The following is a 24,728-nucleotide window of genomic DNA, read 5'->3' as shown; positions in this document are numbered from 1 at the left end:
TAGAAACTAAGTTCCGAGTGCTAGTTATGCTCATTGTTTCTAGGTCCTCTCAGTAGAAAGAGCAAGGAAATATATGTATGCCTACTAACCCACTTATATGTACGTGTCTGTATTTATTTCTTTATACATTTAAAAAAATTTCTTTATATTTTTTAAATGAGTTTTTTTTTTAATTAATGTAAACTCTTCCTTCCTTCCTTCCTTCCTTCCTTTCCTTCCTTTCCTTTCCTTTCCTTTCCTTTCCTCTCCTTTCCTCTCTTCCTCCCTCCCTCCCTCCCTCCTTCCCTCCCTCCCTCCTTTCCTCCATCTCTCTCTCACTCTTCACAGTGTATTGTTGTGTTGGTTTGACAAGTGCATGGAGTCATGTTTCTACCACCACAGTACTATACAGAACAGTTTCCTCAGCCCCCAGATTCCTTGTCCTACCTTTTTATAATTCAGCCTTTTTGCCTACCTCCAGTCCCTGGCATGTGGTTACCTTTTTGATATTGGTAAATATTGGAAAAGGAGGAAACTCTTGTTAGCAGCTTATTCATAACTAAAAAAGATGCATATGGTATTTGAAAAAAGGAAATAGAGAAGGTTTGGTGCTAAGATCTTATCTTTGTGATGATAACTTTTTATGGTTCCACCTCTGTATTGATAGTTATCTTTGGTGTCAGAATCCAGGTATCAGACTATATGGTTTGGCAAACAGAACAGTACATCCAGATCCTGCACTATTCTGACATGTCAACAGTATTGTTTTAGATTTTAAAAAACTACCAAATAGGATTATTCGCTTAAAATTACTGTGGTCCTGGAATTTGTTAGCCAGTTGTTAGTTATTCTTTGATGGAGTTTGGTTTTGCTGTTATTTTCAGAGTAAAGCTGCTGCTAAAGCTGGATCTTCTAAATACCAGTGGGACATTATGAAATCCCTTGGTCTGTCTGATGAAGAGATAGTCAAATTTTCTGAAGCAGAATATTGGCTTGACTATTTCCCACCACTGGCTGTTCAGGATCTGAAGAGAATGGGTTTGAAGGTATGCCCATCACCCCCAGAGTTTAAGGATATATGAAAAATACATTATATTTGTGTGATTGAATGAGATTTGGACTACCTCTTAATTTAGAATAGTATATTCCAGTAATGACTCAGTAGTGTTATTGTCAGATTAGAACCACATGGGCCTCAATGTAAGCAATGAAGTACTTCAATATTTGTTGTTTTGGAATGTATATACATATATTAACAATTAGTAGAAAGGCATTCTATTCAAAGAATATGAAGAAGCCCACAACATTGTAAATCAACTATACTTCAATAAAATTAAAAAAAAAAAAAAAAGATAAGAAGAAGCCCAAGTGTAGCTTGAATATTTAGGGATACATAAAGGTGTTATGTAAATGCTCCTTCTTAATTTCTTATAATTCCTGTATGTTTAATAGGTAAATGTGTGTGTTTAAAAACTTACATATTAAGCACAAATTAACATAATTATGATGTATTATATATTTAATAGGTGGAACTTGAAATTTTTTGGTTTCCTTTGATATTTTTGATATAATTCTAAGTTGGAAAATAAGGAGTAGAAGAGTAAATAATTGATTCATGGGAATTCCTGTTCATAGAGACCATATAAATTTCTCAAAAATTACCTTTTCCTTTCTCCTTCTGTAGGTAGACTGGCGTCGTTCCTTCATCACCACTGATGTTAATCCTTACTATGACTCGTTTGTCAGGTGGCAGTTTTTAACATTAAGAGAAAGAAGCAAAATTAAATTTGGGAAGCGGTGAGTTTGTTGTCCTTCGGTATAATAAAGTAAAAATCATGTAATTCCTGCATTATAATTCAGTATGCCCCAGAGCTTACTTTTTTCCATTATCTTTTCTCTTTTTATAATTTCTCTTTTTGTTCTCTTGTTTCCTTTGAATTCCTTTTTGTTTGGCTGGTGTCTCAGTTTCTCTGAGCTGCTTAGTGTTTGTGACAAATAGAACCAGGGAGAATAGGGGTCTCACTAAAGATTCTCTCTTATGTTCTCACTAAAGATTCTCTTAAGTATTCTAGCCAAGTAGAAAAATAAATTTATTTGTGTTTTAGTTTATCTTTTTGCTCTATAAAATCTTCTATAAAGTTCTTCCTTGATTATATGGATTAATTAAAAGCAATTTGCAATTTTTTTTTAGTTTTTGAATTTTATTTTATTAATTTTTTTATACAGCAGGTTCTTAGTAGTCATCCATTTTATACACATCAGTATATACATGTCAATCCCAATCACCCAATTCAGCACACCACCATACCCACCCACATAGCGGCTTTCCCCCCTTGGTGTCCATACATTTGTTCTCTATATCTCTGTCTCAACTTCTGCCCTGCAAACTGGTTCATCTGTACCATTTTTCTAGGTTTCACATACATGCGTTAATATACGATATTTGTTTTTCTTTCTGACTTAACTTCACTCTGTATGACAGTCTCTAGATCCATCCACGTCTCAACAAATGAACCAATTTCATTCCTTTTTATGGCTGAGTAATATTCCATTGTATATATGTAACACGTCTTCTTTATCCATTCGCCTGTCGATGGGCATTTAGGTTGCTTCCATGACCTGGCTATTGTAAATAGTGCTGCAATGAACATTGGGGTGCATGTGTCTCTTTGAATTTATGGTTTTCTTTGGGTATATGCCCAGTAGTGGGATTGCTGGATCATATGCTAATTCTATTTTTAGTTTTTTAAGGAAGCTCCATTACTGTTCTCCATAGTGGCTGTATCAATTTACATTCCCACCAGCAGTGCAAGAGGGTTCTCTTTTCTCCACATCCTCTCCAGCATTTGTTGTTTGTAGATTTTCTGATGATGCCCATTCTGACTGGTGTGAGGTGATACCTCATTGTAGTTTTGATTTGCATTTTTCTAATAATTAGTGATGTTGAGCAGCTTTTCATGTGCTTCTTGGCCATCTGTATGTCTTCTTTGGAGAAATGTCTATTTAGGTCTTCTACCCACTTTTGGATTGGGTTGTTTGTTTCTTTAATATTGAGCTGCATGAGCTATTTATATATTTTGGAGATTAATCCTTTGTCCATTGATTCGTTTGCAAATATTTTCTCCCATTCTGAGGGTTGTCTTTTCATCTTGTTTATGGTTTCCTTTGCTGTGCAAAAGCTTTGAAGTTTCATTAGGTCCTATATGTTTATTTTTGTTTTTATTTCCATTACTCTAGGAGGTGGATCAAAAAAGATCTTGCTGTGCTTTATGTCAAAGAGTGTTCTGCCTACGTTTTCCTCTAAGAGTTTTATAGTGTCCAGTCTTACATTTAGGTCTCGAATCCATTTTGAGTTTATTTTTGTGTATGGTGTTAAGGAGTGTTCTAATTTCATTCTTTTACATGTAACTGTCCAGTTTTCCCAGTATCACTTATTGAAGAGACTGTCTTTTCCCCATTGTATATCCTTGCCTCCTTTGTCAGAGATTAGTTGACCATAGGTGCGTGGGTTTATCTCTGGGCTTTCTATCTTGTTCCATTGATCTGTGTTTCTGTTTTTGTGCCAGTACCATATTGTCTTCATTACTGTAGCTTTGTAGTATAGTCTGAAGTCAGGGGGTCTGATTCCTCCAGCTCCGTTTATTTCCCTCAAGACTGCTTTGGCTACTCGGGGTCTTTTGTGTCTCCATACAAATTTTAAGGTTTTTTGTTCTAGTTCTGTAAAAAATGCCATTGGTAATTTAATAGGAATTGCATTGAATCTGTAGATTGCTTTGGGTAGTATAGTCATTTTCACAGTATTGATTCATCCAATCCAAGAACATGGTCTATCTCTCCATCAGTTGGTATCCTCTTTAATTTCTTTCATCAGTATCTTATAGTTTTCTGCATACAGGTCTTTTGTCTCCGTAGGTAGGTTTATTCCTAGGTATTGTATTCTTTTTGTTGCAATGGTAATTGGGAGTGTTTCCTTAATTTCTCTTTCAGATTTTTCATCATTAGTGTATAGGAATGCAAGAGATTTCTGTGTATTAATATTGTATCCTGCAACTTTACCAAATTCATTGATTAGCTCTAGTAGTTTTCTGGTGGCATCTTTAGGATTCTCTATGTGTAGTATCATGTCATCTGCAAACAATGACAGTTTTACTTCTTCTTTTCCAATTTGTATTCCTTTTATTTTTTTTTCTTCTCTGATTGCCGTGGCTAGAACTTCCAAAACTATGTTGAATAATAGTGGTGAGAGTGGACATCCTTGTCTCGTTCCTGATCTTAGAGGAAATGCTTTCAGTTTTTCACCATTGAGAATGATGTTGGCTGTGGGTTTTTCGTATATGGCCTTTATTATGTTGAGGTAGGTTCCCTCTATGCCTGTGTCTTTTGGTTGGAGCATTTAATCCATTCACGTTTAAGGTAATTATCGATATGTATGTTCCTATGACCATTTTCTTAATTGTTTTGGGTTTGTTTTTGTTGGTCCTTTTCTTCTCTTGTGTTTCCCACTTAGTGAAGTTCCTTTAGCGTTGTTGTAGAGCTGGTTTGGTGGTGCTGAATTCTCTTAGCTTTTGCTTGTCTGTAAAGCTTTTGATTTCTCCATCGAATCTGAATGAGATCCTTGCAGGGGAGAGTAATCTTGGTTGTAGGTTCTTCCCTTTCATCACTTTAAGTATATCATGCTACTCCCTTCTGGCTTGTAGAGTTTCTGCTGAGAAATCAGTTGTTAACCTTATGGGAGTTCCCTTGTATGTTATTTGTTGTTTTTCTCTTGCTGCTTTCAATCATTTTTCTTTGTCTTTAATTTTTGCCAGTTTGATTACTGTGTGTCTCGGTGTGTTTCTTCTTGGGTTTATCCTGTATGGGACTTTCTGCGCTTCCTGGACTTGGGTGGCTCTTTCCTTACCCATGTTAGGGAAGTTTTTGACTGTAATCTCTTCCAGTATTTTCTCAGGTCCTTTCTCTCTCTCTTCTGCTTCTGGGACCCCTATAATGCGAATGTTGTTGCGTTTAATGTTATCTCAGGGTCTCTTAGACTGTTTTCATTTCTTTTCATTCTTTTTTCTTTATTCTGTTCCGCAATAGTGAATTCCACCATTCTGTCTTCCAGGTCACTTATCCGTTCTGCCTCAGTTATTCTGCTATTGATTCCTTCTAGTGTAGTTTTCATTTCATTTATTGTATTGTTCATCTCTGTTTGTTTGTTCTTTAATTCTTCTTGGTCTTTTTTAAACATTTCTTGCATCGTCTTGATCTTTGCCTCCATTCTTTTCCGAGGTCCTGGATCATCTTCACTGTCATTTTTCTGAATTCTCTTTCTGGAAGGTTGCCTATCTCCACTTCATTTAGTTGTTTTTCTGGGGTTTTATCTTGTTCCTTCATCTGGTACATAGCCCTCTGCCTTTTCATCTTGTCTGTTTTTCTGTGAATGTGGTTTTTGTTCCACAGGCTGCAGGATTGTAGTTCTTCTTCTGCTGTCTGCCTTATGCTATTTTCATTTTAAAGGCAAATTTATATTTTACAGTCTTCTGTTTCATACCATAAAGCCAAGATCAGTGAATATTTTTCAGTGGTATTACCTTTGTTGAAGGCAGAAAGCTTTCATTAAATAACTATGTTGGCAGTAGAACTCGCCATAAAAGCATAAAAATGATGTAGACATTTGCTCATTTAGAAGTTTTAGTTAGAAGAAATATTGTGATGGTTAGGTGCAACACTGGCAAATATGTTAGGATAAAACTTGTACGTTAAAATAATATTTGTCACTTACTTATTTTTTAGGTATACCATTTATTCTCCAAAAGATGGACAGCCTTGTATGGATCATGACAGACAAACTGGAGAGGTAATTATTTGTGCCATAGAGTAGCTATTGTAATAATTCTTTTTTTAAATAAATTTACTTGTTTGATTATTTTTGGCTGTGTTGGGTATTTGTTGCTGCATGTGGGCTTTTCTCTAATTGCGGCAAGTGGATGCTACTCTTTGTTGTGGTGTTCAGGCTTCTCATTGCGATGGCTTCTCTTTGTTGTGGAGCATGGGCTCTAGGTGTGTGAGCTCTAGGCGCTCAGGCTTCAGTAGTTTGACACGCGGGTTCAATAGTTGTGGCACATGGGCTTAGTTGCTCTGCGGCTAGTGGGATCTTCCCGGAGCAGGGCTTGAACCCGTGTCCCCTTCATTGGCTGGCGGATTCTTAACCACTGTGCCACCAGGGAAGTCCCTATTGTAATAATTCTTAATGTGGGCATAGAGTTTAAGAAATAGATTAGAAATCTAAAAATCACTTTATTTCAGTGCTGAGGTGTATAGTCATGATACTCTGGTGGCTGTTAAGCCAGAGGCAGAATGTCATCATAGGTACCTGTATCTTGTCAAGGACCTTGCTACTCCAAGAGTAGCACTAGGTTCAGCTGCATCAGCTTGTGTTAGAAAAGCACATTTTTGTTTGTTCGTCTGTTTTTTGTTTTTGTTTTGTTTCTTTGGCTGCTGTGCCTGGCTTGTGGGATTCCCTGACCAGGGATCGAACCCAGGCAACTTGGTAGACAAAGCGCAGAGTCCTAACCACTGGACTGCCTGGGAAATCCTAGAAAAGCAGATTCTTGAACCTCACTCCCAAATTGCTGAATCAGAAGCTCTGGGGGTGGGGCCTAGGAACCTGTCTTAACGTGTTCTCAGTGTGATTCATATGCCTGCTAATGTTTGAGAAGAACTGCTTGGAGAGTGCACTGCTCTAAAAGGAGAGCATGAGGAAAGGTAATGAGATATGTGGTTAACTGTTGTATGCAGATTCCATTTATACTTGCTTTGGTCACATGCCTACTTACTTATTTCCAAAGTACTTCCAGCCATGCATGACATCAGTTCATTCTACATTCCTGTAGGACACATTCGTGACATTATTCCTTGTAATACTTGAATGAAGTAAGGGTAAGTCATTTGCCTAAAGCCTTGGCACAGTAAATCAACAGCAATGCCAGGATCTGAACTTTGCAGTCCCTATGAGTGTGTCATTCTTTGTTACCACCTTTGAACACATTTGTAGTCTAGCAACTACCTTTCAAAATCAGCCTTCAATTATGATGTAACTTATTTAACAGAAATGAGTGTTAATCAAAATTTTGAAAGATTTGAGGGCCTTCAGAGGCCCAGTTTACTATGCTAAGTTTTAATATAGTCAGTGGTAGCAGTATCCTAAATTTCAATAGTACATCATAGTTTTTCACAGCATTTTCCTATCATTATCTTAGGTTTTCCTCAGGACAGTCCTGTATGAGTCACAGCACAGTTATTTTACAGATGAGGAAATGAAGGCTCAGAGTGATTGTGACTCCTTGGGTCAAGCCACAAGTGAGGGCCCAAGCTAGGTTTTGAATGCACATCATCTGACCCCTGGTCCAGTGTATGTCTGTGATGACTGCTCTGTAGGATTGATGTTGGTTGTATCTTCTAACTCCCATTTTGGCAAATACTATTTTGGCTGATTAATCCAAGTCACTTCATTTTTTTTTCCCGCTGTTCTTCCCTCTCAAGGGAGCTCTTAGCAAATCTTACTTAGTACAGTCTGGGCCTCCTTGATTGGTTTTGGTCTGGTGTGGGGTGGGATGGTGGTCTTCAAGTCATTTTTACACATTAGGCTTCCATGTGGTCAGCACACCACTGGCAGTCTCTTCATTGGGAGAAAGAATTATTCTAACAATGCAGGAACCCATTTTAGAAATTTGAATCAGATCTCTCACATAGATTAGTAGGTGTAGTCCAAGCCTTTCTTTCTCCCTTGAATTTTTGTTTTATTTTGTTTAGGGTGTTGGACCTCAGGAATATACTTTAATCAAGTTGAAAGTGCTTGAGCCATACCCATCCAAATTAAGGTAGGTTTGCTACCTACCTTAATAGGTAGAAGAATTGTTGCTTCATCTTTTTTTTTTTTTTTTTTGGCCGTACGTGGGCCTCTTAACTGCTGTGGCCTCTCCCGTTGTGGAGCACAGGCTCCGGATGTGCAGGCTCAGTGGCCATGGCTCACGGGCCCAGCTTCTCCGCGGCATGTGGGATCTTCCTGGACCGGGGCACGAACCCGTGTCCCCTGCATCGGCAGGCGGACTCTCAACCACTGCGCCACCAGGGAAGCCCTGCTTCATCTTTTTGAAATATCAGATAGTTGTGATGGAATCCATAATGTTTTTTGCATAAATGTATATTTTTTCTTCCTAGTGGCTTGAAAGGGAAAAATATCTTCTTGGTAGCTGCTACTCTCAGACCTGAGACCATGTTTGGACAGACAAACTGTTGGGTTTGCCCTCATATGAAGTACATTGGATTTGAGACAGTGAATGGAGATATATTCATCTGCACCCAAAGAGCCGCAAGGAATATGTCATACCAGGGCTTTACCAAGGACAATGGAGTGGTGCCTGTTGTTAAAGAGTTAATGGGAGAGGTAAGTTGGGTAACAGACTTTATTTTAGTGCATGAATTTAGAGGAAAATGTCAAAAATGAAGCTTGAGAAAACATTTAAAAAAACCTTTTAATTGAGGTATACGTTACAGTCAAATGTGTTAAGTCATAAATGTGTATATTTTTGGTGTGTTTTTTTCCTGTTCTTAAATGCAACTTTTTTCCATGTTAATTTGAACAGATTCTGGAATGAGGAAAATGGGTGGTATATATTTAAAAATAGCTTTCAACCTTTAAGGCTATTATTATATTTAACCTTTATCCTATATGACTATAAATTCCATAAGCAGCTTATGTATATTAATAAAGTGGAAGGGTGGGAACTATATGGAATTGAAAAGTGCATTCCTTAGGTAAACAAGCAGCTGCAAGCTGTTTGTGTGTTTTGTTTTGTTTTTTTTTTTTTTTTTTGGCTGTGCCGAGCGGCATGTGGGATCTTAGTTCCCTGACCAGGGATTGAACCTGAGCTCCCTGCATTGGAAGTGTGGAGTCTTAACCACTGGACTGCTGGGGAAGCCCCGCAAGCTGTTTGTTGATATATGAGAATATGGGTCCAGTATTATCCGACCTTCTGATTTTTTCTTTCAAGATACATCTTTTTAATTCAGTTTGTCTTCCTAATTATCATTTAAAATAGAGATACAGTATTCTAACTTGTTGATGTTTCATATTTTATTAAGTGATTTTTTTATCATTTAAAGTTTTAGTTGTTTCCAGGTTTTGCTAATGTAGTTAACACAGCATTGGGGAGATTCTCAAAGAAAAAATAATTCTTTTTCCTGTGAGGTAAATTCCTAGGATTGGATTGCTGGGTCCAAGTTGGATTCCTATATTGTTTTCCTCAAGCAATGTATAAGTGTACTAATTTCCTCACAACCTTGCAAGATTTGGGTATTATAATTATTTTCAATTATTTTTAGTCTAGTAGGTATAAAAGAATGAGTGTTGTTGATTATTAGCTTCTCAGGGCTTAAAATGTTAACATTGTTTTAAATTTTAATGATTAGAATAAGTTACTTCTGTTTTATGCTGATCTTTTTCTTACATAGGATATTCTTGGTACATCACTTTCTGCACCTTTAACATCCTATAAGGTGATCTATGTTCTCCCAATGCTCACCATCAAGGAGGATAAAGGTAAAGAGTTTATTTCTTTCTAGAAATTCTTTGCGAAACACATTCTGGTTATATTAGTTAATTCTACAGTTTCTTTTATAAGGTACTGGTGTGGTCACAAGTGTTCCTTCTGACTCCCCCGATGATTTTGCTGCCTTCAGAGACTTGAAGAAAAAGCAAGTGAGTATCTGTGTTTCATGTTCCTATTTCCTCTTCATCATCTCATTGGTTAGGTACCACTGAACTAATTATTGGATTAGGCTAAAAAGCTATGCGTGTATCTTTGAAATGCTACCTTTAACCTGTTTCTTGATATTTATATGTTTTTCTATGATTTGAATTTTAACTATCGATGTAAAATTTATAGAATCTTTTTTTTTTTTTGGCTGTGCTGTGTGGCATGTGGGATCTTAGTTCCCTGACCAAGGATAGAACCCACGCCCCGCTGCAGTGTAAGCGTGGAGTCTTAACACTGGACCGCCAGGGAAGTCCCCATAGAATCTTTTTTTTTTTTTTTTTTTTTTTTTGCGGTACGCGGGCCTCTCACTGTTGTGGCCTCTCCCGTAGCAGAGCACAGGCTCCGGACACGCAGGCTCAGCAGCCATGGCTCACGGACCTAGCCGCTCCGTGGCAGGTGGGATCTTCCCAGACCGGGGCACGAACCCGTGTCCCCTGCATCGGCAGGCAGACTCTCAACCACTGTGCCACCAGGGAAGCCCCCCATAGAATCTTTAAGACTTATTTTTTTAGAGCAGTTTTAGGTTCATAATAAAAATCGAGAGGAAGGTACAGAGATTTCCCATATACCCCCTGCTTCAACACCTGCATAGCCTCCCCCATTATTAGTATCACTCACCAGAGTGGTACTTTTTTTTTTTTTTTTTTACTGAAGATGAACCTACATTGACACATCATAATCACCCAAAGTCCGTAGTTTACCTTAGGGTTCACTCTTGGTGTTGTACATTCTGTGGATTTGGACGAATGTATAATAACATGTGTCCATCATTATAATACACAGGATTTTCACTGCCTTAAAAATCCTCTGTGCTCGGGCTTCCCTGGTGGCACAGTGGTTGAGGGTCCGCCTGCTGATGCAGGGGTCATGGGTTTGTGCCCCGGTCCGGGAAGATCCCACATGCCGTGGAGCGGCTGGGCCGCTGAGCCTGTGTGTCCGGAGCCTGTGCGCTGCAGTGGGAGAGGCCACAACAGTGAGAGGACCGCGTACTGGAAAAAAAAAAAAAAAAAAATCCTCTGTGCTCTTTTTGTTCGTCTCTCCTCCCTCCCACCCCTGGCAACCACTGATCCCTCCCTCCCTCCCTCCCTCCCTCCCTCCCTCCCTCCCTCCCTCCCTCCCTCCCTCCCTCCCTCCCTTCCTTCCTTCCTTCCTTCCTTCCTTCCTCCCTCCCTTCTTCCCTTCCTCCCTCCCTCCCTCCCTCCCTCCTTCCCTCCCTCCCTCCCTCCGGGTCTTAGTTGGGACACGTGTGATCTTCGTTGCAGCATGTGGGATCTAGTTCCCTGACCAAGGATCAAACCCTGGCCCCCTGCGTTGGGAGTGTGGAGTCTTAACCACTGGACCACCAGGGAAGTCCCCACTGATCTTTTTTTTTTTTTTTGCGGTACGCGGGCCTCTCACCATTGTGGCCTCTCCCGTTGCAGAGCACAGGCTCCGGACGCACAGGCTCAGCGGCCATGGCTCACGGGCCCAGCCGCTCTGTGGCACGTGGGATCCTTCCGGACTGGGGCACGAAACCGTGTCCCCTGTGTTGGCAGGCGGACTCTCAACCACTGTGCCACCAGGGAAGCCCCCCACTGATCTTTTTAATTGTCACCATAGTTTTACCTTTCCAGAAAGTCATATAGTTGGAATCATACAGTATGTAGCCTTCTTAGATTTTCTTTCAATTAGCAATATGTATTTAAGGTTTCTCATGTCTTTTCATAGCTTGATAGCATATTTCTTTTTAGCACTAATAATATTCTGTTGTCTGGATGTACATTTATTCATTCACCTGATGAAGAACATCTTGGTTGCTAACAAGTGTTGGCAGTTATGAGTAAAGCTGCTGTAAACATCCGTGTGCAGGATATTGTATAGACAACTCTTTTGCGTAAACACCAAGGAGTGCGATTGCTGTATCATATGGTAAAAGTATGTGTAATTTTGTAAGAAACCACCAAACTGTCTTCCAAAGTGGCTGTACCATTTTGCATTCTTACCAGCAATGTATGAGAGTTCCTGTTGCTCCACATCCTTGTCAGCATTTGGTATTGTCAGTTTTCCAGATTTTGGCCATTGTAATTGGTGTGTAGTCATATCTCATTGTTTTATTTTGCATTTTCTTGATGGCAGATGTTGTGGAGTGTTTTTTCATATGCTTGTTTGCCATCTGTGTATCTTCTTTGGTGAGATTTGTCTGTTAAGGTCTTTGGCTTATTTATTTATTTATTTTAAATGAGTTGTTTTAATTATAGGTGGTACAGAATTCAGGATAGAACCAAGACTTAAGAACACATTTTGGCAGGCTTCTGGGCTGGGTTTATGCAGGTCTCATAAGCTAAGAAATGGCTGAGAACTAAAGACAAGATGAGCCACTGTATGATTTTTTTTTTTTAACAAAAGTTTATTCTTAAATGTACAATAGGTTCCAAGACAACACTTCATTCTAGCTATAAGTGGCAACAGATACTATGGCAGGGAGTCCAGATGTTTAAACAGGAACGGAATTAGGATCATCATTGCCTCAAACACAAGGAACAGCTTACTTTTTGCCAGATTTTTTAATAACACCTGTGGCCAGGAGGGCCTTTCCCTGCGGCCTTCGCTTTTAGCTCCTTGAGTTTCTTCTGCTCCTCCTTCTGTTTCTGCTTGAATGCCTTACCTTCCTTGTCTATCTCCTTGGCTTGCTTCTTGGCGTGCTTCAGGGGCTTCTCCTCGCCACCTTCAGGGCCCAACATGGTGCCTGCCACCCCTTCCCCAGAGCCTGCTCCTGGAAGCCTTATTTTTTAAATCAGGTTGTTTGTTTTCTTATTGTTGAGTTTTAAGAGTTCTTTGTATATTTAAGAGTCCTTTATCAGATGTGTTTTTTGAAAATATTTTTTCTCAGTGTGTGGTTTGTCTTTCAATTCTCTTGATGTTGTCTTTTGCAGAGAAGAACTTTTTAATTTTAATGAAGTCCAGCTTATCAATGATTTCTTTCATAGATTGTGTCTTTGGTGTTGTATCTAAAAAGGCATCACCATATGCGTGGACATTTAGGTTTTTTCCTGTGTTATCTTCTAGGAGTTTTATAGTTTTGTGTTTTACATCTAGGTCCATGATCTGTTTTGAGTTAATTTTTGTGTTGAGTGTCAGGTCTGTGTCTAAATTCATTTTTTTGCTTGTGGATGTCCAGTTGTTCCAGTAACATTTGTTGAAGAGACTGTCTTTGCTCCATTGTATTGCCTTTGCTCCTTTGTCAAAGATCAGTTGACTGTATTTATGAGGGACTCTTTCTGGGCTCTCTGTTATGTTCCATTGATCTATCTGTCTGTTCTTTTGCCAGCACCACACTATCTTGGTTATTATAACTTTATTATAAGTAAGTCTTGAAGTCAGACTTTATTTATACTTCTAACTTTATTCTTCTTTTATATTGAGTTGGCTATCCTGGGGCTTATTCCTCTCCACGTAAACTTTGGAATCAGTTTGTTGATATCCATAAAGTAACTGGCTAGAATTTTGATTGAGAGTATATTGAATCTGTTGGTTAAGTTGAAAAGAACTGACATCTTGACAACATTATGTCTTCTAATCCTTGAACATGGAATATCTCTCCATTTATTCAGTTCTTCTTTGATGCTGTTCATCAGAGTTTTGTAGTTTTCCTCATATCTTACATTTACATTGTTAGTTTTGTACCTAAGTGCAATTGAACAACACAGGTTTGAACTGTGCAGGTCCATTTATAAGTCTTTTTTTCAATAAATATGTACTACAGTACCAGGTGATCTGTGGTTGATTGAATTTGCAGATGTGGAACCACGGATACAGTGGTCTGACTGTAAAGATATATGCAGATTTTTGACTGCTTGGGGTAGTTGGCACCACTAACCCCCATGTTGTTGAAGGGGCAACTGTATTTAATTTTGGGGGTTACTAATGTAAATGGTATTGTGTTTTTAATTTCAAGTTCCACTTGTTAATTGTTGGTATATAGGAACACCATTGAATTTTGTGTTTTAGCCATGTATCCTGCAACCTTTCTATAATTGCCTGTTAGTTCTAGGACTTTTTTTTGTTGATTCTTTTGGATTTTCTACATAGGTGATCATGCTATCTGCAAACAATGACAGTTTTGTCTTCCTTCGCAGTCTGTATACCTTTTCTTTTCTTGCCTTATTTAATTACCAAGAGCATTCAGTATGATGTTGAAAAGGAGTAGTGAGAGGGGATATGTATTGTGTCTGATCTTAGTGGGAAAGCTTTGAATTTTTTGAAAATCATCAAGTATGATTTTAGCTGTAGGTTGGTTTTTTGTTTGTTTGTTTTTTTCTTTGGCCACACTGCGTGGCTTGTGGGATCTTAGTTCCCCGACCAGGGATTGAACCCTGCCCCCTGGCATTGAAAGCACGGAGTCCTAACCACTGGACCGCCAGGGAATTCCCTAGCTGTAGGTTTTTTATACATAGTCTTTACCAAGTTGAGAAAATCTGCTTCTATTCTAGTTTACTGAGAGTTTTTATCTTGAATAGGTATTGGATTTGGCCAAATACTTTTTTTCATCTGTTGATACGATTGTGTGATTATTCTTTTTTAACCTGTTGATGTGATGGATTTCGTAAAACTTTTGAAAAAAGGTTTGAGAAAAATTTTCTAATATTCACATTTTCATTGCAACCTGGAGTATGAACCTCATTTTAAGTGGTGTGTGTGTGTGTGTGTGTGTGTGTGTGTGCATGCGTGCGTGCATTTTTGCTTTTGGCTGTACAGTTTCATCATTTAAATCATTCACTCTAACTTAAACTGTTTAGTTTTTTAAAATCATACGTCCTTTCTTGAGATATTTTGTAAAATTAAAAAATTGCTCTCTGTGGAGGGAAAAACAAAAATAGTTTAAAAAAGTTTGGAGGGTGCTTCTCTTAATGATTGTACAGTAAGGCCCCTATATATGAACCTTCAGGTTGTGAACTTTGAAAGCTGCGAATGTGCATCTGGTTCCAGCAAGGAACCAGAACCTGTGCCATCCATGTTAGGCATGAGTGAACTTGCAGCTTGCCCTCCGTGTCCTGTTGCTGATGATCCTTCAGCTCTATCATCTCCCACCTCCTGTCCCTCCTCCAGTCAGTAACTCTTCTTGCCTGTCCACTTGATGCCAGCCCCTGTATGCCAGCTGTTGTACAGTACTATTGTAATATACTTTTCAAGGTACTGTACTGTAAGATTAAAAATATTTTCTTTATTTTTTGTGTTTGTTCGTCTTGTATGTATTATTTGTGTGAAAAGTATTATAAACCTGTTACAGTACAGTACTATATAGCTGATTGTGTTAGTTGGGTACCTAGGGTAACTTTGTTGGACTTACGAACAAATTGGACTTATGAACAAATTGGACTTATGAATGTGCTCTGGGAACGGAACTTGTTCGTATGTAGGGGACTTACTGCATCAGTGAACTATTGATCATTAATATTAACTTCCAATTTTTTTGTAGGCTTTACGAGCAAAATATGGAATTAGAGATGACATGGTCTTGCCATTTGAGCCTGTGAGTACATAGATGATTCAGAATATTAATATCCATTTCTTTATTAGAGAACAAAGAGCAGCTAGCACTTTACTTGTCACAGAATTACATAATTGGTAGAGTATGAAATAAGAGGGAGTTTAAGAGTTTGTTTGCTTTAACATGATATCTGCTGTGGTGGATAAGAGCAAAAGAAAAACCAGCAATAGGCATTTTCTTAGCACCTGGCACCTGTAATTCTGAAACAAACAAATAGCCTTTTAGCATTACCAATTTTATAGTAGCTTATTTTCTAGTGTGGCCAATTTCCAGGCTTCTAAAGACAAAATTTTGCCATATTACTCATGAATGTTTATGTTTTCATATTAGTATCTGCAGAAGAAAAAAAAATTAAATTACTAGTGAATAATTTTCATGAAGAATCCAGAAGACTTAATATAAACCAGAAATAAGACCATCCATAAATTTAGTTGTTTACAGCGTTTTGCTAGTTTCAACATTATTTAATTAATTATGTGCCAGTGTGGGGTTGAGAGCTGAGGAAGTTGTGTATGTAGTGAGGGAGGGACAGTGCGGGGGTTGGTGCAGAGAATGCGGGGGGTTCCTATGGAGAGTAGGAGGACACATTCACATCTGGATGTTAGTCCCTAATGTGTGACACTGCCCTAGTGATATATAAGATCTGAAGTGACTTCATTGGACAGTAGAGGCAAAAGGACTATGCCTTTAGGGCTGTTTTTGTGTTTATTCAATGTGAATAAGTTCTGACATTGCTCTTTTTTGCAGGTGCCAGTCATTGAAATTCCAGGTTTTGGACAGCTTTCTGCTGTAACCATGTGTGATGAGTTGAAAGTTCAGAGCCAGAATGACCGAGAAAAACTTGCAGAAGCAAAGGAGAAATTATACCTAAGAGGCTTTTATGATGGTGTAAGTAATAATTTTGTTATCATTTTTATTTGATTTACTTACTCCATGCTCTGTGATTTTCTTCTTAGTGGTTTAGAAAAAAACTATAGAAAAATTAAATATTGTTTCAGCTCTATCCTGTTTTGAGAAGGGATTACTATAAGATTGTGTTCTTCTATTTCCAGATTTGTTTTTTTAATCTATTTTGGTCCAATAGTATTTACGGAAATTCCATTTTTGTGCCCTCTAATCTCTGAGTGAATTTCTTGAGAAGATAAAGTTAGTTCATATTATTTTACAATAAATTCCAAAAGTTTATTGCATGGACCATACCTGGTCCCTTCTTTTGCTCTCTTAATTGTGGAGTTCATATTTTAAATAAGCAGTTTCATTCAGTTCATTAATTTACTTGTTAATGCCTATTCCATGCCATGTTAGCACAACAGACAAGTTGTGAACCTCTCTTTTCTCCTCAATTGTGCATATGTTAACATGGCTTACATTTCCATGGAAAGAAGATGAGGCTAGAGAAAGTAAAAACTCAATCAAGTTGCTAGTGACTTGAGGTTGAAATGAAGATTTTTAAGGCTGTAAGTGAGAATGTTCTTTATTTTTACCTTTACTTTCATTTCTCTGGATAACCAAGAATTGGTTGTATGTCCTTTTTAAAAGTAACTTACACGTTTTGGATGACAGTAAAAGCCAACACTTATAGAGCATTTATATATTAACTTACTTACATCTCAAAATAACCTTGTGAAGTGCCACTTATTCCCAATTTATAGGTGAGGAAATTGAGGCACTAAGAGATTAAGTAATTTACCTAAGATCAGCCAGACAGCCAGGCAGAGGCAGAACTGGGACTCAAACTAGGCATCTTGGCTCTAAGATTTGTGCTTTTAGCCCCTGTGCCATAATGATCTATAACTATAATTTCATAATGATGAATTAAGTAGATATGAAGCATCTTGGTACGTTAGAGAACTGGGGCAGAAAAAAGAACATGTGTCTTTTCCACTTAAGATAGAAACTATTAAGAATGCCCTGGTGGTCCAGTGGTTAGGACTCTGCACTCATTGCTGAGGGCCCAATTTCAATCCCTGGTCAGGGAACTAAAATCCCAATCCCATATGCCGTGCAGTGTGGCAAAAAAAAAAAAAAAAAAAAAAAAAGAAACTATTTGAGAGAGTCAACAGGAGTCAGATAGATGGAAGTCAGAGTATCAGCTGGAAGGGGATTGTGGCTTTGCTCTGTGACAGCAATGGGCAAGTCATTACTTTGCCCTAGAATTAAGTCTCCCTGCTACGTAAAAGGCAGCGTTGAAAAACAGTAGGCCTTCCTCTAAGAGCCAAGTTTATCACATGGGCAAGCAAAGGAGAATGCTTGCTGGCAACAGGCGGAGTTGTAAAGAGAAGCCTAAGTGGGGCCGAGCTGCATTTGCTCAGTTCCTTCTCCTAAAGCCTTCAGGAATGATGTGAGTTAGGGTAGAGGAATTCTCTTCACATGGAAACCTGAGAAGTGGGAAGGAAGTGAGCATTTCTTTCTAATCATGTTCATAATACTTATCCTAGTTATACTGAAAGAAAAACAAGTGTGTTGTAAATATTAGCTGTCCAAGCTGTGCCAAAATAAAAATTTATGGTTCTAAATGTGATAAATTTCACACTAAAAATATTTTGGTTGTGTGTGCAAGTAAATTTAGTTAGGGAAAGTTCTAGGGGGGGCACCCAAAGCAAATTTTAATTGTATGTGCTTTTTCCCTACTTCTCATCCTTTTAGGTAATGTTGGTGGATGGATTTAAGGGACAGAAGGTCCAAGATGTAAAGAAGACTATTAAAAACAAGATGATTGACACTGTATGTAATAGGCTATCCTCTGAAGGCTGTTTTAGGAGAAGAGCTTTCAGTTAATAGACTTTACAGTGTTACTTAGCAGTGAGTTCTGTAGTAGAACCTGGAGCTATATTAAAGGTATAATTTTATTTATATATAAAACTGGAGACCTATTTAGCAATTCATTTAACTTGAACATTCCACCTGTAATGTTGATGAAGATAGCGTTCTAAAGTTGGCATGTACAAATCACGCACAGAGAATTTTAGTGATGCTTCCTGGCAGTAACCATTCGAGGTACTGGTAGTTGACAGTTCTTTATGTAGTACTTTATACTTTAATCCTTTTTCCCCTCTTCATTTTTGTTGTAACTTTTTTCTGTTGAGTTACTTAACTTTTGAAATTGAATTTTTATTTTTGACAGTTGTGTATACCCATAATACAGAGAGACAATGATCTGTAAGTCTTATTAAAATAAAAAAAGCAATTTCCTCTCCATCCTTCCACATTCTCTTAAATTTCTCTTCCTTGGACAGGCTTACTTGCATCTCTTTTAGTTATTTCTTTTAGTATTGACCTCTGCCTCTCTTATAGATCTCTAATCTAAATACTTGTAGTGTAATTTAAAAATTTTTCAATTTTAGCCATCAGCCATAGACTTCCTACTGTGGAAGATCAAGATTTAACTCGTCTCCAACCTGTGGCTTCCTCTCTAACCTCGCATTTGTATACACTTCTCCACCCCCCATCTTCCTAGTATAGGTATGTTATAATTTATGTTAGAGCAGTAGTCAGTGTGTACGTTTTTGAGACATGGCTGATCCATAATGTAGTATACAATGAGAACTTCTCTTCCCTAGCTTTTGGTTTTCCCTAGAGTTAATAACTGCCCTTTTTTCCTCCCCCACTTTTCTTACTTTTCTTCATCCCCAAACTCTGTCCCAACTGTTTATTTCTCCTCTCAGTACCTTCAAACACATGAGTATGCTGTTGTTTACATCTTAGAGAAAGTTCTCCTAGAGCCTTCTGGCCTGTTGTAATTATCCACACCGTTTGCTTACTGTAGGTGTGCTCAGATGTCATCTAGGATGTTCCTCCACCATTACTTAGGATTTCCTTTGCTTCTCTTGAGTTGGATCTGCTGTTTCCTTGCTCCCATGGCTTCTTCTTTCTTATTTACTTTCTTGTTTTGGTGATGCTCTGCCTCTAGTAGTGTTCCTGAAAAACAGTGCCTGGAAGGTAAATTTTTGCGACCTTCCATGTCTGAAGTATCTTTATTCTGTCCTCATACTTGAATGCCTGGGTGTAGGATTCTGGGTTGGAAATAATTTTCCCTTAAAAATTTGAAGGCCATTACCCATGGTGTTCTGGTTCAGTGATGCTGTTGAGAAGTCCAAAACCATTCTGGTAATAATGGATCTTTTATAAGTGACCTGTGTCTCCACTGTTCCCTGCACTGCCCCCCACCATGCCAAAGCTTATAGAATCTTCTCTTTTCTTCCAATATTTTGAAATTTCATGAAGATTTATTTTGGTGTAGGTCAGTTTTCATTCATTCTTCTGGCTGTATGCTGGGCTCCTTCAATCTGGAAACTTATGTTCTCCAATTTTGGGAAAATTTCTTGACTTTTTTGTTTAATTATTTTATCCCTTTCCATTCTTTATTTTTGCTCTCTGAATTCTTATTATTCAGATATTGGATCTCTTAGACTCTGAAAGTTCTTTTGCTCTTCTATCTGGGGGAGTCCCTCACCTTTTTCTTCCTGTGAGTTTTTGTTCGTTTGTTTACTGTTTTTTTTTTTTTTTTTGCGGTACGCGGGCCTCTCACTGTTGTAGCCTCTCCCATTGTGGAGCACAGGCTCCGGACGCGCAGGCTCAGCGGCCATGGCTCACGGGCCCAGCTGCTCCGTGGCATGTGGGATCTTCCTGGACCGGGGCACAAACCCGTGTCCCCTGCATCGACAGGCGGAGTCTCAACCACTGCGCCACCAGGGAAGCCCTTCTGTGTTTTTTATATCTGCTACTTGTGTGCTTGTGTGTGTGTGTATAAATAAATGTTTCTAAGAATTCATTAAAATTTTTTTCTTTGTGTGGAAAATTTCAAATTTATGAAAAAATGGAGTAGTATAATGAATTCCTGTGTACCTGTTACCCAGCTTCAGCATTTACCAACTCAGAGCCAGTTTAAGAGCTTATTCTTGTTATCTGATCCTTTTTTTATAGGATGCCGCTATTCTTGTTTCAGGGGTATGAAACTTTAATCTCTTATTAATCTGAGGAAGACTATTGATATTTAAGAGTGGGTACAAAAAGATGATTGGAACCTTTTTGGATATGGGTAGGGCTTGTCTCTGGGCTTCACTGGGAGAGATCTGGACGGTCCATTTGGACCTTAGGGAGACCCTGATGTTAGCCTTGATGTTAATTAGGGCTTCTTGGTTTGTTAGATTCCCCTCAGAAGATTCTTCAGTTTCCGGTTTAAACGGTCTCAACTAACTGAGCATTCTGGGAGCTAAATGGTGGAAGATTACTAGGTTGGGTTCCAACACCCAATGTGCTGACTTTCACTTAATCCCTCTTTCACTATGATACCCATACCCTCAACTTCATCCTCTGGTTGACTCTCTTTTGTCCTCTCCAGAGAGTAAACCTTCACTGTTCTGCTGGCATAGGAAGGGGCAGTTGCCTGTCTGCATGGTGTGGGATTAGGGTGTCTGGGGTTCTAACTTCTTGAAAAGACTTCAGTTAGTCCCCCTGTTTCCAGTCTCACATTACCTCCTCTTCCAGAACTATCTTGTGCCACAAATCCTGAGTCTTTTTGGAGGTTCTGTAAAGCAAACTGAATTGCTTTTCAGCCTTCTCTTCTGTGGGCTTAGGATTCAGCTAGCTTCCTTTGATCTGCTAATACAATTGTCACTCATTCTACTTTTTAGTTTCCAAAATTTGGTTGATGTTATTTCTTCTCCCATTCTTGTTGTCTTTGTAGCTTCATACCATTAAGACAAAAAAAGCCTCTTTGTTGTTATTTTGTTAGAATTTTGAGAGGGAGCAGAGTTAATTGTCTGTTTTTAATTTACCATCTTTAAACCAAAGTCCTACCTATTTAAGTTCAGTGTGAAGAACTTGCATTAAGAACACAGAGCAATGAATCATTTTTTGAATAATAATGCTGAATTTTATTTTTAAAAATTATCCTAGCCTAATAAGTTTGGGATTATAATACATTAAAAGATATTTGTATTTTTTTCTAAAAGTAAAATTTACGGTCAGTTTTCTAGTGGGAATTTTTCATGATGCTATAAATCTTTAGTAAAAGTACTTTCTGTGTTTAATTTTTGTGCATCTCTTTTTTTTTAAAGGCAGTGGTTCTGTGCATCTATTTTCTTTATATATATATATATATATATAAACATCTTTATTGGGGTATAATTGCTTTACAATGGCGTGTTAGTTTCTGCTTTATAACAAATTGAATCAGTTATACATATACATATGTTCCCATATCTCTTGCATCTCCATCCCTCCCACCCTCCCTATCCCACCCCTCCAGGTGGTCACAAAGTACCGAGCTGACCTCCCTGTGCTATGCGGCTGCTTCCCACTAGCTATCTACCTTACCTTTGGTAGTGTATATATGTCCATGCCTCTTCTCGCTTTGTCGCAGCTCACCCTTCCCCCAGAAAGAAAAGCAGATAACTTCTACCCTGGGAAGAGGGAAGACATAATGAAAACCTGGGGTTTTGGTTATGGGTGGTAGAGCATTTTTTTTTTTCTAAAATGTTACTTTTCTTTTCCTTGAGGAATAGAGATTGCCTTGACATAATATCTGATATATTTTTATTTACTTTCGTTTAGGGAGATGCATATATTTACATGGAACCAGAGAAACAAGTTATGTCCAGGTCTTCAGATGAATGCGTCGTGGCCCTCTGTGACCAGTGGTTAGTTTTTCTTATAGCAAGAAGAAATTTCCTCCTGTCACTTTGCTTATCCTTGACTTTTTTTTTTTAATCAATTCGTCCACCCCCAGGTACTTGGATTATGGAGAAGAGAACTGGAAAAAACAGACATCCCAGTGCTTGAAGAACCTGGAAACGTAAGATGGGAGAAAGTGATAGGGAAGGAGATGAGAAACAGGGAAGACAATGAAGCTGAAGAGAGATACTTTATCTTCTACTCTCTCCAGGTTCTGTGAGGAGACCAGGAGGAATTTTGAAGCTACCTTAGATTGGCTGCAAGAGCATGCTTGCTCAAGAACTTATGGCTTAGGTAAGCAAACTTCAAAATTTTCTGTTTGAATGACTTTGCCAGTTACACAGCAAATTAAAACTTCACCTTTTTTTCTTCTCTTCCAGTGTGTTTCTGAATTGGAAGTGAGAGGTTTTGGTTAGAAGGTGAAGGAAACTAGGATGTGGTCCCTTACCATCTACCTGGTGGTAGAAGTATCTAATGCCCATATAGCTTTTTTTTTTTTTTTTTGCGGTACGCGGGCCTCTCACTGTTGTGGCCTCTCCCGTTGCGGAGCATAGGCTCCGGGCGCACAGGCTCAGCGGCCATGGCTCACGGGCCCAGCCGCTCTGCGGCATGTGGGATCCTCCCGGACCGCGGCACGAACCCGTGTCCCCTGCATTGGCAGGCGGACTCTCAACCACTGCGCCACCAGGGAAGCCCCCATATAGGTTTTATGATGCAGTTTTTTTTTAATAGAAAGTTTCTAGTGCTTCAACCATTTTGTTTTTTTTTATTTACTGGTTTATTTATATTAATTATTCAAGTAAATTTAAGAACCTAAATAAGTAGCTTTGTCAGTGCTATAGACCTGCTCTTAAAAATGTGAATTTTGTAGATGAAGTGTCTCTTAGGTTCCTCATGCATTAATTATCTTCTTTTTATCTCACAGGTACTCGTCTGCCGTGGGATGAGCAGTGGCTGATTGAATCACTCTCTGACTCCACTATTTACATGGCATTTTACACAGTTGCACATCTGTTGCAGGGAGGTAACTTGCGTGGACAGACAGAGTCTCCACTGGGCATCAGGTTGGTAAATGGATAAGGGGAAGGAATGTAATTTGTTAGCATGAGGTGATCTTTTGATTTATGTATTGAAAATTCTTTCTTTTTTTTTAAAATATATTTTATTTTTATTTATTTTTGGCTGTGTTGGGTCTTTGTTGCTGCACTTGGGCTTTCTCTAGTTGTGGTGAGCGGGAGCTGCTCTTCATTGCATTGTGCAGGCTTCTCATTGCGGTGGCTTCTCTTGTTGCGGAGCATGGGCTCTAGGCGCACAGGCTCTAGAGCACAGGTTCAGTAGTTGTGGCTCACGGGCTTAGTTGTTCTGTGGCACGTGGGATCTTCCTGGACCAGGGCTCAAACCCGTGTCCCCTGCTTTGGCAGGCGGACTCTTAACCACTGCGCCACCAGGGAAGCCAGAAAATTCTTTCTAATAATTAGTTTTTATAAGAATTCATTTAGTGGAATTTTGTCATGATGTTTTTGCTTTTTTTGCATTGAACTGAGAAAGAAAGTAGTAAATAGCCCCTTCTCTATTATCCATTCTTCATTCTTATGGGAGTCTGTTGACCTCATTTGTTACTGTAAAACATTAAGAAAGTGTTTTCTACTTCATGGTTGGATTAGAATGCTGATTCTTTCAAAGAAATTATATATATATATATATATATATATAGTTGTTGTTTGTTTGTTTCTTTTATTTTAATACAGACCACAGCAAATGACCAAGGAAGTTTGGGATTATGTTTTCTTCAAGGAGGCTCCATTTCCTAAAACTCAGATCCCAAAGGAAAAATTAGATCAGTTAAAGCAGGAATTTGAGTTCTGGTATCCTGTGGATCTTCGAGCCTCTGGCAAGGATCTTATTCCAAATCATCTTTCATATTTCCTTTATAATCATGTGGCTATGTGGCCAGAAGAAAGGTGAGTGCCAAAAAAGATGCAGACTAAATTTATTGATTATTGACAAGGGTGCCTTGTGGCTTCAAATATATAGATGTTATTGTGGGGAGGTATAGTTAGATTTAACAGTTACATTCTTTTTCTTATATTAAATGTACTGAAGGAGAAAGCACACCTCCTCCTATCTGTTATATCCAGAAATCTTCGTACCTACCTTGGGCCACCAAAGCATGTCACATTTCAGGTACTCTGTCAGTAATTCCCTTGACCTGTTACATGACTCATTTGACCTGTTAGATGCTGGAATAAAGGCGATTTCAGACAGAGCCTAGGACATTAGAATGGGAAGGAAACATCCCTTTAGAGCTGAGAGCCCCAAGGTTCCAGCATTAAGTAGTGATGTTGTGACTAGAATCTGGGTCAAAGATGCATTTGTTAATACCATGTGCTCAAGAGTAATCCTTCTATCATCTTCCCTCTTGATCCAGACATGTCTCTGTGCCTTTTCCTCCTGTCCTCAAGTAGCCGAAGAAACAAACCCCTTCCACTGTTCAAATTTTATTTTGTAAAACCAAAGCAATCTCATGGGACTTTTTGTATTTAGGATGAGATTGCATTTAGAATGAGATTACATTTTCTTTCTCAAGAATAAAAGGGAGATTTTGAAGAAGAGGAATAAAATAAATACGATGTGGTTCTTGTCATCCAGTTATTTTTCTCTATTGGTTAAAATGTGTTTTTGGAGATACCAGGTGTCTCAGAAGTACTTGTTAGTAATATAGTTGAATATTTATCCCCTTGCATCAA

At 38.5% G+C, this 24,728-nt stretch overlaps 2 protein-coding genes across 3 annotated transcripts in view; one reads left to right on the top strand and one right to left on the bottom strand.

Annotated features, from left to right (window-relative positions):
• LARS1 (leucyl-tRNA synthetase 1) overlaps positions 1-24,728 on the top strand; it is a 69,861-nt gene that overhangs the window by 13,099 nt on the left and 32,034 nt on the right. For both annotated transcript variants that reach the window (XM_082650141.1, XM_082650142.1), the window contains exons 6-20: positions 864-1,025; positions 1,664-1,776; positions 5,755-5,818; positions 7,774-7,841; positions 8,182-8,407; positions 9,475-9,562; positions 9,645-9,721; positions 15,235-15,288; positions 16,054-16,194; positions 17,953-18,030; positions 21,862-21,947; positions 22,037-22,102; positions 22,193-22,275; positions 22,907-23,045; positions 23,730-23,942. In XM_082650141.1, the coding sequence (XP_082506267.1) occupies positions 864-1,025; positions 1,664-1,776; positions 5,755-5,818; positions 7,774-7,841; positions 8,182-8,407; positions 9,475-9,562; positions 9,645-9,721; positions 15,235-15,288; positions 16,054-16,194; positions 17,953-18,030; positions 21,862-21,947; positions 22,037-22,102; positions 22,193-22,275; positions 22,907-23,045; positions 23,730-23,942 (1,658 nt within the window). The remainder of the gene's footprint in view (positions 1-863; positions 1,026-1,663; positions 1,777-5,754; positions 5,819-7,773; positions 7,842-8,181; positions 8,408-9,474; positions 9,563-9,644; positions 9,722-15,234; positions 15,289-16,053; positions 16,195-17,952; positions 18,031-21,861; positions 21,948-22,036; positions 22,103-22,192; positions 22,276-22,906; positions 23,046-23,729; positions 23,943-24,728) is intronic.
• On the bottom strand, positions 12,323-12,499 carry LOC309821350 (translation machinery-associated protein 7-like; the record flags this gene model as incomplete). The annotated part of the gene is made up of 1 exon (XM_082652562.1): positions 12,323-12,499. The coding sequence occupies one exon, from the start codon at positions 12,497-12,499 to the stop codon at positions 12,323-12,325; it is 177 nt and encodes a 58-aa protein (XP_082508688.1).

Source organism: Grampus griseus, assembly GCF_964374135.1.
Source record: "Grampus griseus genome assembly, chromosome: 3".
Lineage (NCBI taxonomy): Eukaryota > Metazoa > Chordata > Mammalia > Artiodactyla > Delphinidae > Grampus > Grampus griseus.
Note: the sequence above shows the minus strand (reverse complement) of the source record. Positions and strands in the feature narration are given on the sequence as shown.